At 43.9% G+C, this 13061-nt stretch overlaps 1 protein-coding gene across 1 annotated transcript in view; it reads left to right on the top strand.

The window, feature by feature from the left end:
* Positions 1–13061, top strand: part of LOC137886187 (potassium voltage-gated channel subfamily KQT member 4) — a 44144-nt gene continuing 31083 nt past the window's right edge. The window contains exon 1 of the mRNA XM_068728512.1: positions 1–302. Coding sequence (XP_068584613.1) covers positions 1–302 — 302 coding nt within the window. The remainder of the gene's footprint in view (positions 303–13061) is intronic.

Below are 13061 nucleotides of genomic sequence, written 5' to 3'. Positions count from 1 at the left end.
ATGTTAGGAAGTCCGTCAAACAACGGCGGCATCAGAATGCTGGTGCCCCCGGCTTCGAACGACGACAGGCGGGTAGAGTTTGTGGCTCTCGCCGCCGTCCACACGGAGAGAAGCGAACCGTCCAGCCCGGAGCGCGGACACGCGTCTCACCGCACGGGTCTGCTGGGCACCCCATTGCCCGGGCCGCCCGGACCCCGGGCCAACACCCACGCTTCAAACAAACGCTTCAGAAAGTTGCAAAACTGCCTGTACAACGTGCTGGAAAGACCGAGAGGATGGGCTTTCATCTACCATGCGTTCATGTAAGTGTGCCATCATCGTCATCGTTTGTTGTTATTGGTGAGTGACCAAATGAAGCGCATGTCAAACTCAATATTTGGCTTTTTATCGGCTAAAAACTTTATAAAGATTGTTAAAGTCAGTGATCGAAGCCACGTGCTGCAAGTTAGGCGACATTACACTAGTTTCCAATCATGTGTTTTGATCAGTATGCGCCAGCAGTCATTTGATGTATTTACCAATTAACCAGGCAGAGTTGCTTATGCGGCAGTTAGCACAGTTACATGTCATTCATCATCACAACACGGGGTCTCCTGTTTAATTTCCCCTCTTCTGTGTCTGATTAAATCATCAGGAAGACAATGGATAAACTGAATTTGAAAGTGAAAACTAACAGTGTTCTCATTGTAAGTGTGGTTAAAAACTTTATTTAGACTGAACTTGTTTCTTGCAGCATTTTTATGAACAGGTGAAGTAAATAATGCATTAGGACAAAAAAAATACTTGAATTCATTCTGAATGAATTATTACATGACAGCTTTTTAACTATATGAAGAATAATCTTGCTCTAAACAGAGCTCAAACTGAAGCAACTCCTCCACTGTAGAAAGTATTCTGTCACTGACACTTAACCCAAGTTGCTCCCGTAGCTGTGTATGAATGGGTATGAATGTTAGTTAGTCCTGATGGGCAGGTGGCACCTTGCATGGTAGCCCCTGCCATCAGTGCATGAATAGGTGTGAAAGACATGTAGTGTTGAAGCGCTTTGAGTGGTCGGAAGACTAGAAAACCGCAAAACAAGTACAGTCCATTTACCATTTAAAGTACCCGTGTGCCATATGCTCCATAATGTATACAACATGTAAACACTGGAAAAGTATGAGCTCACTGGCAGCGATGGCTGTTCCCAACAGCCCAGGACTAATATGTGAAACACGTATTTGTCCAAACCAAACTGTACTGAATTGTCATTGGGTTGAATGTTCACCCGTGTCAGATTTAAATGTAACCTCTTTAATAACTTAATCGAAAAATCTGGTAGTGTTGACAAATTTATAGTTCAGTCCGTGATTATTTACAGTTTTCTTAGAGTGTCAGTGTATGCCGCTGTCTTTTCAAGTGAAGCCCAGGACAGTTGTGCCCCAGCAGCTGTCCTCCAGTTGCATCTGGCACATATAGTGGACAGAGCATTATGTGTGGGAGCTCCTTGGACCGGGCCGTGCTTTCACCGTCATTGTTTAGAAAAGAGCAGCAGTCTCCCTGCCAATGCCAGCATGTGTTTACAACAGGGAAATCCCACTGCAGAACATCTCATACGTGTTCTCGTCATACAACGTTGCTGCATTAGTGAGTGTAGATCAGCAAAGGCTAGCCTTGCGCTGCCCTTCAGCTCTTTCACTTCTCTCTATTTGTTTCTGCCTTTTCCATTCCTGTGGGACTGCAAACATGTCTGCACACACAACAGAAGTACCAAGTCTGTGTGTTTCTCATTAAGAGCCGTGGCCTTTGCAGGGTAGTTGCGGGTGACATTCTCACTGATGTTACTGGGTGTCAAAGTGGATGGCAGCCATGCCATTATTGTTACAGTATTTCTCTGTCAGAGAGGCAGGGCAGGCCCTTCTGAGGTGCCCAGATCATGTTTCAGATGCCACGGCCTCAAAGATGGAGCTGGACTGACTTTGGAAGTGAGCCGCCTCTGTGATGTCCTGTTTTATGTTGCCGTCTTAACAGATTGCAAAATGTACCTTCGACTAAAATCTTACCCTGTATTTCAAAAATCCTTCCACTTTGACATGATGTGTGTTGAGTGCACATATGTCTAACAGAGTGCATCATTCCCATGATACAGTATCATCCTGAGCTGTGCACTTGTTTTGATTAATTACATGTGAGGCGCTCGCTGTGCTGAGAGCTGTACCATGTGTGGGGAAAATTAATTGTACGATGAAGCTCAATTAAGGCGGCGTTGATCTATTGTAATTAAATTAAGCCGTACACTGCTGTGTGTAGGGCGCTTTGCTAACTTCCACTGAACCTTTAATTAGTCCTGCAGTGTAATGGGGGACGCTGAAACAGATGCGTTGCCTCCAGAAAAGCTCTCGTCACAGGTGTGTGTTGGAGCGTGTATGGGGAAAGGGGTGAAGTAGCTCTCCACTGTAATGTCTCTCCACGGGCACCCACTCAGGTCCCACCACACTCCTCACCCCTCCATGTTGCTGTCACAGCTGCACACAAGATGCATCCTCATAGAGACAGATTTCCCCTCTAGGTAAAGATCTTGGGTAACTTTCACATCCTGCTCTCTAAACGGCTCAGGTTGCATTATTGTAAACTGTTTTACATCTGTATTTCAACTGGCTGCTGTGGAAGAGACACTTCTTCAAACACTTGCTCCTGCAAATGTAACAACTGTATGCTAATTCAGTTTCTCTGCTCCTCTCATTTCCTCTCCTCTCCCCTCCTTTCCTGGAAACTTGGTATTAGTTAGATGAACAGACTCATGTAAAAAACTAAGAAAGAAAGGAATGGAGGAATTCTAAGGTTGCAGTAACTTGTTAAAAGAGACAGTAGTGTTCCTGGAAATCTCTGTGAATAAGAATTCCTCTTTTCACCAACCCGATCCGTTGCTAGACGACAGTGCAGGTTCTTGCGTTTGCCGTGGCTCTGGTTCAAATGGTGTGTTAAATGTTAAGTGCCGCTTGTCTTGTTATGGTCCCTTCGCTCACTCACAGTAAAATAACTCTTTGTCACCTTTGAATCACTTCTTTTTGTTACACCTCCTGTAAAACTACAACATCAGCAGGAGGGTTGGTCTGTTTGTGTGAGCTGGTTCAGCCAACAGCGGCCCAGAAAGAAAGTTTGGATCTCTAAAGTTAGGACACATACCTCATGGTATTGTTTTTGATTTGTCAACACTATCTGTGTGGATTTCGGAGGAGCTGTGGGTAAACCTACAGATGAGCTTGGCAGATGAGCGACTACATTCAGAGGGATCGGTTTCAGTGTTTCCCCTCACCTTTCACCTCTAACCCATTTCCACCATTGGCAGTGCCACATATAGACCATCACATGAGGCCCCCTGTTTTTGCCCGTAATAATTCATCCCAGCAGCAGGTCCTTTGGGGCCGTGGAACTCCAGTCCACCAGACTACCAGTCCCCAATCAGGTCCCACTGCATTGTGCCAACTAATGCTAGTACTGTGGAAACTCCAACAAGCCATGTCATGTCTTGATCTTTGCTGTCACACTCCATCTTAGTACCCCCAGCCTGAAATAGTCAGTAATAGTGCATGTGGACGGACAGGAAAATGAAGACCGAGCACTGATCAGCCAGAGTGATTGATGGTTCTAAGGAGGGTGAAAATATACCGGTCATGTATTATTTAGCGTTTTTAGACTTGACCTCGAGCATCAGTATTAGTGAGGTGGAGAGAAATGTCTTTACAAGTCGTTGTTTTATAAGGAGCTCTGTGCTGACCCTCCTGCCAGGCTAATTGAGACGTTTTTGAGGGCTTTGTCGCTTGGAAGTAAACACATGTCATTTTGATGACGTGCTAAAATGGTTAATTTTGATGTTTTTCCAAGGATAACAGTCTCCAGAAAACCTGCATTCTAGAAAGCGTAGCATCAAGTGTTCATGGAGCTTTACCCAAACCAGGGACAAGAAGTGAGGATATCTTCAGCCTCCACTGCTTCGGTTTTGGTCTTTCTCTTTTAAATTTCTCTCTTGCAACTTCAATACTAAACCACTTTAAGGTGTCTTTCTTGCAAGCTGCACATTTGGTTGTAAACTTAAACAAACACACATCACTCTGCAGTAATTGAATGAATGACAGAACACTTTAATCTGTTGCAGCTTTTACTAATGCGTTGTTTATGCCTATAAAGAAATTATCATTAATCTGACAGGGAAGCGGAAACCGACTTCTATTTTTCTCCCTCCCTTTGATCTGAACAGTAGCTTCACAAAGTAAACTTCTCGTGACTCTTTGCCAGATGAAGCCTTCTGTCTCCATGACGTGTGGGAATCCCTTCACTTTAACCTTGTAGGGCACAAGCACCAGTGATGGTTTCTGTTTATGAAAGCTTGAGCCTAAAGCCACATTATTTATAGATGTGGAGGGAGATACCCACAACAGGACTCACAGCCTAATGCTCCCCATAACCTTTCTACTGATGGTTTGAGCGATCTCCTGAAAATACTGTTTGAAATATCTACTGTATATGGCCATGGTTCATTCTTCACACATCCTTTGTTGCTGCACACAGAATGCAGCTTGCAAGCTTTACATAAAAGGTGAATTGCCTTTTTGACATTATGAAACTCATTTGGCCCAGGCAGCTTGTTTATTGAATGTGTTCCCTCTATCCTTGCAGTTTTCCTTCCCTCTGAACCCGGTCTAAGTCAGCTAATCTGCTTTCTCACCTCGGTCATGCAAACAGTCTGGTCTGCTTTTCCTGGATTTCAACCACGCGACACAAAACCCACTAAAATCCCTCGCTTTGGCATCCTCCGAAAACCACTGACGCATTTGGTGTTGAAGTTTTTTAATTATTGATGGTCTAAGTAGCGTCCAAAAATAGCTTTTTGTTTTGTTGTTTGTTTGCTTATTCAGTCAGCGCATAAATGTGTTTTCATTGATGACTAAGAAAGAAGGGTGGAGTGGAGCGGGAGGTGGCATCATAAAACGATGAAGGGTGAAAGCCACTCGGCACATTGTGCGGGTTTTTAACCTGCTCAGGACTGCAGATTAGATGCTTGTTGTTCAATTACCGCGGCTGTTTTTTTTATCTGTTCACCTCAGCAGGTTGTGTAAATTCTGCTCCATTAAGAATCCTTTATGGCCCAAATGCCTTTGGCTCCTCCATCGTTCCCTCCATCACTTTCCTCCTGAGTGGGAATATAATCTCTCATTTGTTTAATTGACTTCCCCTCCCTCACTGCCACTCTATCTCTTTCCCTCTCTTCCTCTCAGTCCTGATTGGCTGGTCATGTCTTTTCTTAAAAGGGTTTTGTGTGTGTGTGTGTGAGAGAGGTAAGATCAGCTATGCCTTTAAAATGTGGAGGATTGAAACTAAAAATAGATAAATAGGTAAGTATTTAGAGTCTTAGGGACTCTCCAGTAGTGCCCTGCTAATTCTTCGTCAATAGAGCATTTTTGGCCTTTCCTTTGATTTGACTGAAGGAGGAACCAACGTCCAGTTGAGCTGATAAAGAGATTTATTCCAGAGTGACTGGATTGAGCAGGAACTCAAGAGAAGATGATTTTGTCTATGCTCTTGAGATTTTAAAGACATCATTTTGGATACAGACACAAGGTCATTTTTGAGTCAAGATGTGTTGATGTCTTGGTGCTGCTGCTTCCTGTGAGGACAACAGTTCATCAGAGACATAATAAAATATATAAAAGTTGTTTATAAGGTGTATGTCTTGTATATGTTTTAGGGTCTTTCCCGCTCTTTTACACCTGGCCTGTGTGATTGTCACAGTCCAGCTGAATGTCTCATGTCATGTCACGTCTGCTTTAACCTCCTTGCCTGCCCTGCTGTGGCTTTATTTTTCCATAGAGTGGCTTGCTTCCTGCCAACACCAAAGTGTGACACAGAGGACAAACAGAAGAAGGAGGAAGGAGTAGGAGGGAGCTTGAATTTGCTAAGGATGAATGATAAACATGATAATGTGATACTCTATCGATCCCTGTCGGAAAATTCTCTTTCCGTTTGTCCCCTACCGCAACAGCAGCCCCGAAGCTGGAAGGGATCCAGTGTCTTGCTCAAGGGCATTGCAGTAGGGCAGATGTTTGCTAATGGGGATTGAAAGGTAGTCTCTTGAAAGTCAACAGGGAGAGAAAAAGGTGGGAGGAAATGTCAGGAGCATACGGTATGTCCAGAAACGGTAAAGAAAACATCCGTTTTGGAGGTGTTGACGGCCCCGTTGTCCCGCAAAGGAGGGAAGGGCTTATAACAGGGCAAGTGAATTGTGTGTGCATGTGGGAGAAGGTTAGGAGAGGGGAATAGGAGTAAGATGGAGAGAGGGGAGAGTCGAGGTTAGTTGGTGTATTAATTTCTCCTTTCGGGGCAAAATATGTCTCCCTGGAGAGGAGACTGTCTGTCCTGGGATGGCTGATCAGGCATCAGGTTTCCCCCAATATCCAGTCCTGCTCTCTCTGCTCACGTTCATACAGGAAACGGACATGCACACACACGTATATCCACACACACAAACGCACACCATTATCATGATGTTGTTTATTTACTTGACAGTGCAGAACAAATATAAAAGACTGAAGGTGAAACATGTAAAAACACACACACATTCAGCAGAGACCCTGAGCCACAGACAATGGTCTTGTTTCATTCTCCTGCTGATGGGTGATCAGTGGCGGTGTTGACACCATCTAATCTGCAGTAATCTGTGTTTATGTAATGTTATTGTCACTGAGGCGGGCCAGGAATACTGTGGCATGTGCTCGGGAGGGTCCAAAGGAAATGCCAAGAGTTTATTTTGACTAGGCAAGACCCTCTAAACATCAGGTCTACTTTCACTGCCAGAAAAATCCAGAAGCAGTGTCCCAGCTCCCTTGCACTGTATATCTTATTATTACATCTCTCTGTCTCTCTGCAATATATAGCATCTGCGATTTATGCAGAGGTGGCGATTCTGCTCAAGTAGATGCACAACAGGAGCTGCAAATACTGACAAATTGTTGTGTCATTTCCTTGTAGCAGTCATTCATTTAAACAAAATACCGTTGGTGGGGGATTTTAGTAAATTTTTGGGGAATTTTGCCAGCGTGTTCTCAGGAGACAATATTGTTCAAACTACACGTTCCTCTTAGCTGCTGCCACATTTCCTTGTATACAGTGATGCTGAGGAGGTGGGATAACTTCAGTTTTAGGATACAAATAAACAACTACTGCAAACATTTGTGCTGCCATACGTTGCATGTGGTGGGAATGATTTGTTTCTATGACAGAAATGCTAAAAGTTAAATGCTAAAACACCAAAATGTCAGAACCTGTTTTCAGAAATTTTGGTTCTAATTCATAAATTCTTTAATAGAAGTGTTCTTTGACAATCAAGATGAATGAAACACAATTACACATGCAAAAAAATATTTTTATATCATTAATGTTAAAACACAAAAGAGAGACTAAACTAAACAACAGGCTTCATTTTTTCACTCAAAAGTTGTAAAAATGGCAGATAAAAAACCCCTGTATGTCAGTATCCTCACTGCTCTGCTAATTTAGTGAGAGTTTTTCTTCACTTTCTGTCCAAAACAAACCAAATTTAGTTGCTTCCTTGCATTACACTTTCTCTTTAGACACCTCTCAATTGGAAAAAATCTGTGCGTTCGCAACATCAAGGCTGAAAGTGCAAAAAAAGCGAGACATCGTCAGACAAGATTTCACTGAGCACGTTCAATCTTGATTTGTTTTGATTGATCAACATTACCTTCCCTTTATTTTTTAACTGCAAAATTTCATCAGACACCTCTCTGTCCGGCTGATCTGTGAGCTTTCTCTTGAAACACTTTACTGCGCTGCCACCGATTTGGTTCTCACACTGCCCTGCTTTAAATCAATGTTACAGTGGACTGTCGAAACCCTGCAGCCCAGCTGTTAGGTAAAACAAGACAATTAGGACTTGGGCGACGACAGACGGCCCTGCCAGTAAAGTCTGACTATCTTGTGACTGGAAATGTATTGTGTCACAAGCCATGGGAAGGCTGCTATTTAACATCACCCTCTGTAAATGCTTCTCTATTTAATCTTACAATTCCAGAGAACTGTAAAGAGCACACTGTCACCATCTGCACAGTAAACATCCCCGACAGTATCCACGCAACATTAGGATGATTTTCTCCAGCGTCCACAATCAGTTGAGATGATCCACGTCCATCGTTTGCTTTTATTTTCAGTGATAAGAAGTATCAGGGCTTGAATGAATAGGGTAAGCAGGATGTATGTGTTCATCAAGATGATCATTAGTGAGTAAGAGGACTTGGGAAGCAGGGTCTGTGTGTCGCCAGCAGCTGCGAAAACCAAAAGGGACATGCAGAAATAAATCAATAACTCTAGCCTTGCCATTATCTTTCAGCAGCACACTTAAGACCTGACCCTAATGGGCGTCTGCACCTGCATACCGCCGATTATAAGCAGATGCTGAATAATGTGGAAACTAACTGTATAGGCGCTGATAAGGAATTACCACGTTAGTTTATACATATGTGGGAAAGCCCGCTTCTTCTTGTCTCATTCACCGGTCTACTCGACAATGACTCTGAGGCATTAACGTGATGATGAATCAAAAGGAAACGAGTCGAGCTACTGATGCAGGACGCAGATAGAAATCTAAATATGATCAAAAGCCACAGAAAATGTTGTTATTAAAGAAGTCTCCAGAGACAATATAAGAGTTTAAGTAAGTTGTAATGCAACCATTTTTTTGTCAGTAGGAGGGAGATAAGCAATATGGATAAAATCCTCTACCAGGATGTATGTTATTTCATACCTTCTACATGATATATATATATATATATATGTATATATTGTGGTATTGTTAACTTTATGGAAAATCAATTGAGAAATTGTCCGTCTGCTTTTAGCCAGACCAGCAAATAAAGTACCTGACAAATAAAATGTACTTTATTACATTGATGCAAAAATCTTAAAAATCCTACAATGTCATAAATTAGTCCTGCTCATTGATCTCCTCACAATGGTCTAATATACCAAGACGTGCTAAATGGAGAGCTTTGGGATTAGTGTTATGGCAAAATTTCTAACAGTAGATAGATAGATAGATAGATAGATACTAACTTTATTGATCGCGCGAGGGGAAATTATTTTGTTACAAGCAGCAATAGGTTACAGAGCAGCAATAGGTCACAGGTAAAAAAATCTTAATATTATATAAAAAGAAAAATACAAGAAAGATACACATGTCACAATATATACAGTTATAATATAGTAAAGATGTTATATAAAAAATGCACACTATATACACAGTGAATAGAACAGAATAATATTAAATCAACTAAATAAACAGTAGTGCAGAGGTTTAACGATTTGATTTGGCCCGAGGTGATTTATTGTACAGTCTTATAGCAGTAGGCAGGAATGTTCTCCTGTACCTGTCCTTATGACAGTGGAGCTGGATCAGTCTGTTGGAGAAAGTGCTCCGCTGTCCCTGCAGTAGGTGGTGGAGAGGGTGGTCCTGGTTATCCAATATGGATGATAGTTTCTTCAGTGTCCTCCTCTCCACCACCTGTTCCAGACTGTCCAGTTTACAGCCGATGATGGAGCCGGCCTTCTTAACCAGTTTGTTAAGTCTGTTGGTGTCTCCGGCTCCAATGCTGCTCCCCCAGCAGACTACGGCGAAGTACAGTGCACTGGCCACAACAGACTGGTAGAACATCTCCAACATCTTGCTGCACACGTTGAAGGATCGAAGTTTCCTCAAGAAAAAGAGTCGACTCATCCCCTTCTTGTACACAGCGTTGATGTTGGCCTTCCAGCTCAGTCTGCTGTCGATGGAGACACCCAGGTACTTGTACTCCATCACCATGTCCACCTCCTCTCCCAGAACTCTCAGTGGCTGTGGAGCCGTCGTCCTCCTCCTGAAGTCGACCACCATCTCTCTGGTCTTGGCCACGTTCAGAAGCAGGTGATTTCTACCGGCCCACTCCACAAAGTCATCCACTACTGCCATGTACTCCTCCTCCCGTCCGTCCCTTATACACCCGACCACTGCAGAGTCATCAGAGAACTTCTGCAGATGGCATGACCCTGAGTTGTACTGGAAGTCAGTGGTGTACAGGGTGAACAGGAAGGGAGACAGAACAGTTCCCTGTGGGGCTCCAGTATCACTGACCACCGTATCAGACAGCACACGGCCCAGTCGGACAAACTGTGGTCTGCCTGTGAGGTAGTCAGTGATCCAGGAGACAGTGGACGCGTTAACCCCCACCTCCCGCAGCTTCTCACTCAGTAGCACTGTTTGGATGGTGTTAAATGCACTGGAGAAGTCAAAGAAAGTGATTCTCACAGAGCCACCGGTTCCATCCAGGTGCGACTGAGCTCGTTGCAGCAGGTAGATGATGGCGTCGTCCACTCCCACATGAGGCTGGTATGCAAATTGCAGAGGGTCCAGTGATGATTTCACCTGCGGTCGGAGGTGGGCCAAGACCAGCCTCTCCAGCACCTTCATCACATGGGATGTGAGGGCAACTGGTCGGTAGTCATTGAGGCCAGATGGTGTCGTCTTCTTTGGAACAGGAACCAGGCACGATGTCTTCCACAGCACCGGGACTTCCTCCTGCTTCAGGCTCAGGTTGTAGAGGTGTTGTAGGACATCAGACAGCTGGATGGCGCAGGTCTTCAGGACCCTGGGGCTGATGCCATCAGGTTCCTCAGCCTTTCCTTGGTGGAGTCTCTCCAGCTGTCTTCTAACCTGGCCAGTCGTCACAGAGAGGGGGGGGAGGGTGGTCATGGTGTCGGTGGTGGAAGAGCCCTTTGAAGTAGAGGGCTCATTGTCCGTGCCGCTCACCAGGGGGGACACAGGGGGGAGGGGAGGAGGCAGCCGAGGTGTTTGACACATTAATATGGTCCCCCTGGTGTATGTACTGTATATGGTTACATCGCTCAGCACCAATTATTTTGGGCTTGTGAAAACAAATAGACATGTATATTTAAGCTGTTGTAAAATTTTACGATATAAGCTTGAAAGCTATATAAAAGTGCATATCTCTGCAGAGGCTGGCCAGTCTCTCTGACGTGGCCAACTTCTGTACATCACAATGTGTCTCTTTGGTTTTTTCTGGTTTTGGATTTTATTCTCTGTCCAAGTGTTTGTAACTTTACCCCATCCGGCACGTGAGGGCTCTGCATATAGTTTTCAGGATGAGGAGGCTGCATGACTGTGCAGGCAGAGCTGATTTGTATTGCCTGATTGAAAGAGGCATCCTCAGGTTTTTCAATATACCTTTGTCAAGAGCTGCTTTACATCTTACTTGCAGTTTGGAGCAAACCTTGTTCTTTCTTTCTCTCTCCCAGTTGTCTTCCTGCTCTTTCTGCTTGTTGTCTGTCTCTGTCTCTTGTCTCTCTAGATCCTGGGATAGCCTCGGTCTCTGTGTCTTTCTCCTGTTGTCCCTGCCTGGCTGCACCAGCATGCAAGGCCCATCTTAAGTGTTGTTAAGATCATTTTAATTTATAACGGCAGTCACTATAAACATGTGAGGAAGCAGCACCATGGAGACAGAGCTCAAACAAAATCACAATGTGGGATTGTATTAATAAGGTCTGCCTCGACTGCAGAAAGCGCTTTGCAATGTGTGTGAATATACGTGTGTGTGTGTGTGTGTGTGTGTGTGTGTGTGTATGTATGTCATTGCTCATGTGGCTGAGTGTGCATGCTGTCAGGTAAGGTCTTGATTGGCGTGCGCACATTTGCAAAATGTGTGTGCATTCATGCATGTGTAGGTTTATGGAGATTATGTGTGTGTGTAAATGCCTGGCCAGTTGCATCGTGGGCAGAGCATAAACAATAATCAAATGTTAACGACGGAGCCATAATTACTCTCGCTTTAAGATTGTTTTTGTCTGCACTCCGTCCCCTCCTCCTCCTGTGAAGGCCTTATGCTCACGATTGCTTCTCTTGAGCCGGTGTCATTTCCTCTATTCCTGTGTGACGGTTACTTTTCAGTTCCTTTTGCTGTAATCTGCTTCTCTGCTCTGTTTCCTCCGTCTATTTACATCAAAACGTCTCTTAGTTTCATCTGTTTCTCTGTTTTCTACATGTTGTTCTGTTTCCTTCTGGTTTTTCTTTCTCCTTGTATTCCTCTTCATACCTTTATTCGTTCTCTTCATCTTTATCCTGGTTGCTCACTACATGAAGTCAACAGGCTTTACTATAACGAGAGGAGGAGGGAGAGAAACTTTGTCCAAAAGTCATCCTGCCCCTGTCCCTCATGTCCCCTACATCTGCTGCTGCTTCTGTTGCAGCTCTGGCCTCACATCTCACTAATTCACTCCTTTTTACAACAGATGTTGAATGTAAGAAACGGTCATTGGGAATGAAAAGGTTTCAGTCGATGTCAAAACATCGTGTCAAAACTCATGTCCTGTGTTTTTTGATTCTTTTGTTAAAAACACTAAATTTATTTCAGCCAAGTATGAAATACAAACATAAACATAAACCTGCCACATCAAACTGTCCTCATTTTTGTATGTTATGATGTCATGCAGGAGTTCTGCCTGACTTTTAGATTGTTTCATTTTTATTCCCTTCGCAAGAAACCCAGCTGCTAACGCTGCTCCATACACACAGTAAATCTGTTCCCACATGCTGGCAACCATGTTCACTCTGCAACAGTATGTGTGTATGTGTGTGTGTGTGTGTGTGTGTGTGTGTGTGTGTGTGTGTGTGTGTGTGTGTGTGTGTGTGTGTGTGTGTGTGTGTGTGTGTATGTGTGTGTGTCGGTGGGCCTTCTAGTCTTCTCTTGGCCCCGAGATTAAAGCATTGTCAGCAAGTGTGTGATGAGACCTCACAGACGATACCTCATCTCTTGCTCTTTTCCATTCTGGCTCTCCTCGTCTCACTGTACCCCTCGTCTGTCCAATACATTATTCAACCACTTCTTTCTGTCGCTTGTCCACCATTTTCATTATCTATCTGTGTCTGACTGATACTCACTCCTTGTGCTCATTGCTACTTTTGTCTTTTCTACCTATACATCTACCGTAATACTGTATATCTATTCCCCCTCTCTCTTCCT

Source organism: Cebidichthys violaceus, unplaced genomic scaffold (assembly GCF_023349555.1).
Source record: "Cebidichthys violaceus isolate CVI_PGR_0920_01 unplaced genomic scaffold, fCebVio1.0.p SCAF_42, whole genome shotgun sequence".
NCBI classification, from domain to species: Eukaryota; Metazoa; Chordata; class Actinopteri; order Perciformes; family Stichaeidae; genus Cebidichthys; species Cebidichthys violaceus.
The sequence above is the reverse complement of the archived record's forward strand: the minus strand, read 5'-3'. Positions and strand labels throughout refer to the sequence as shown.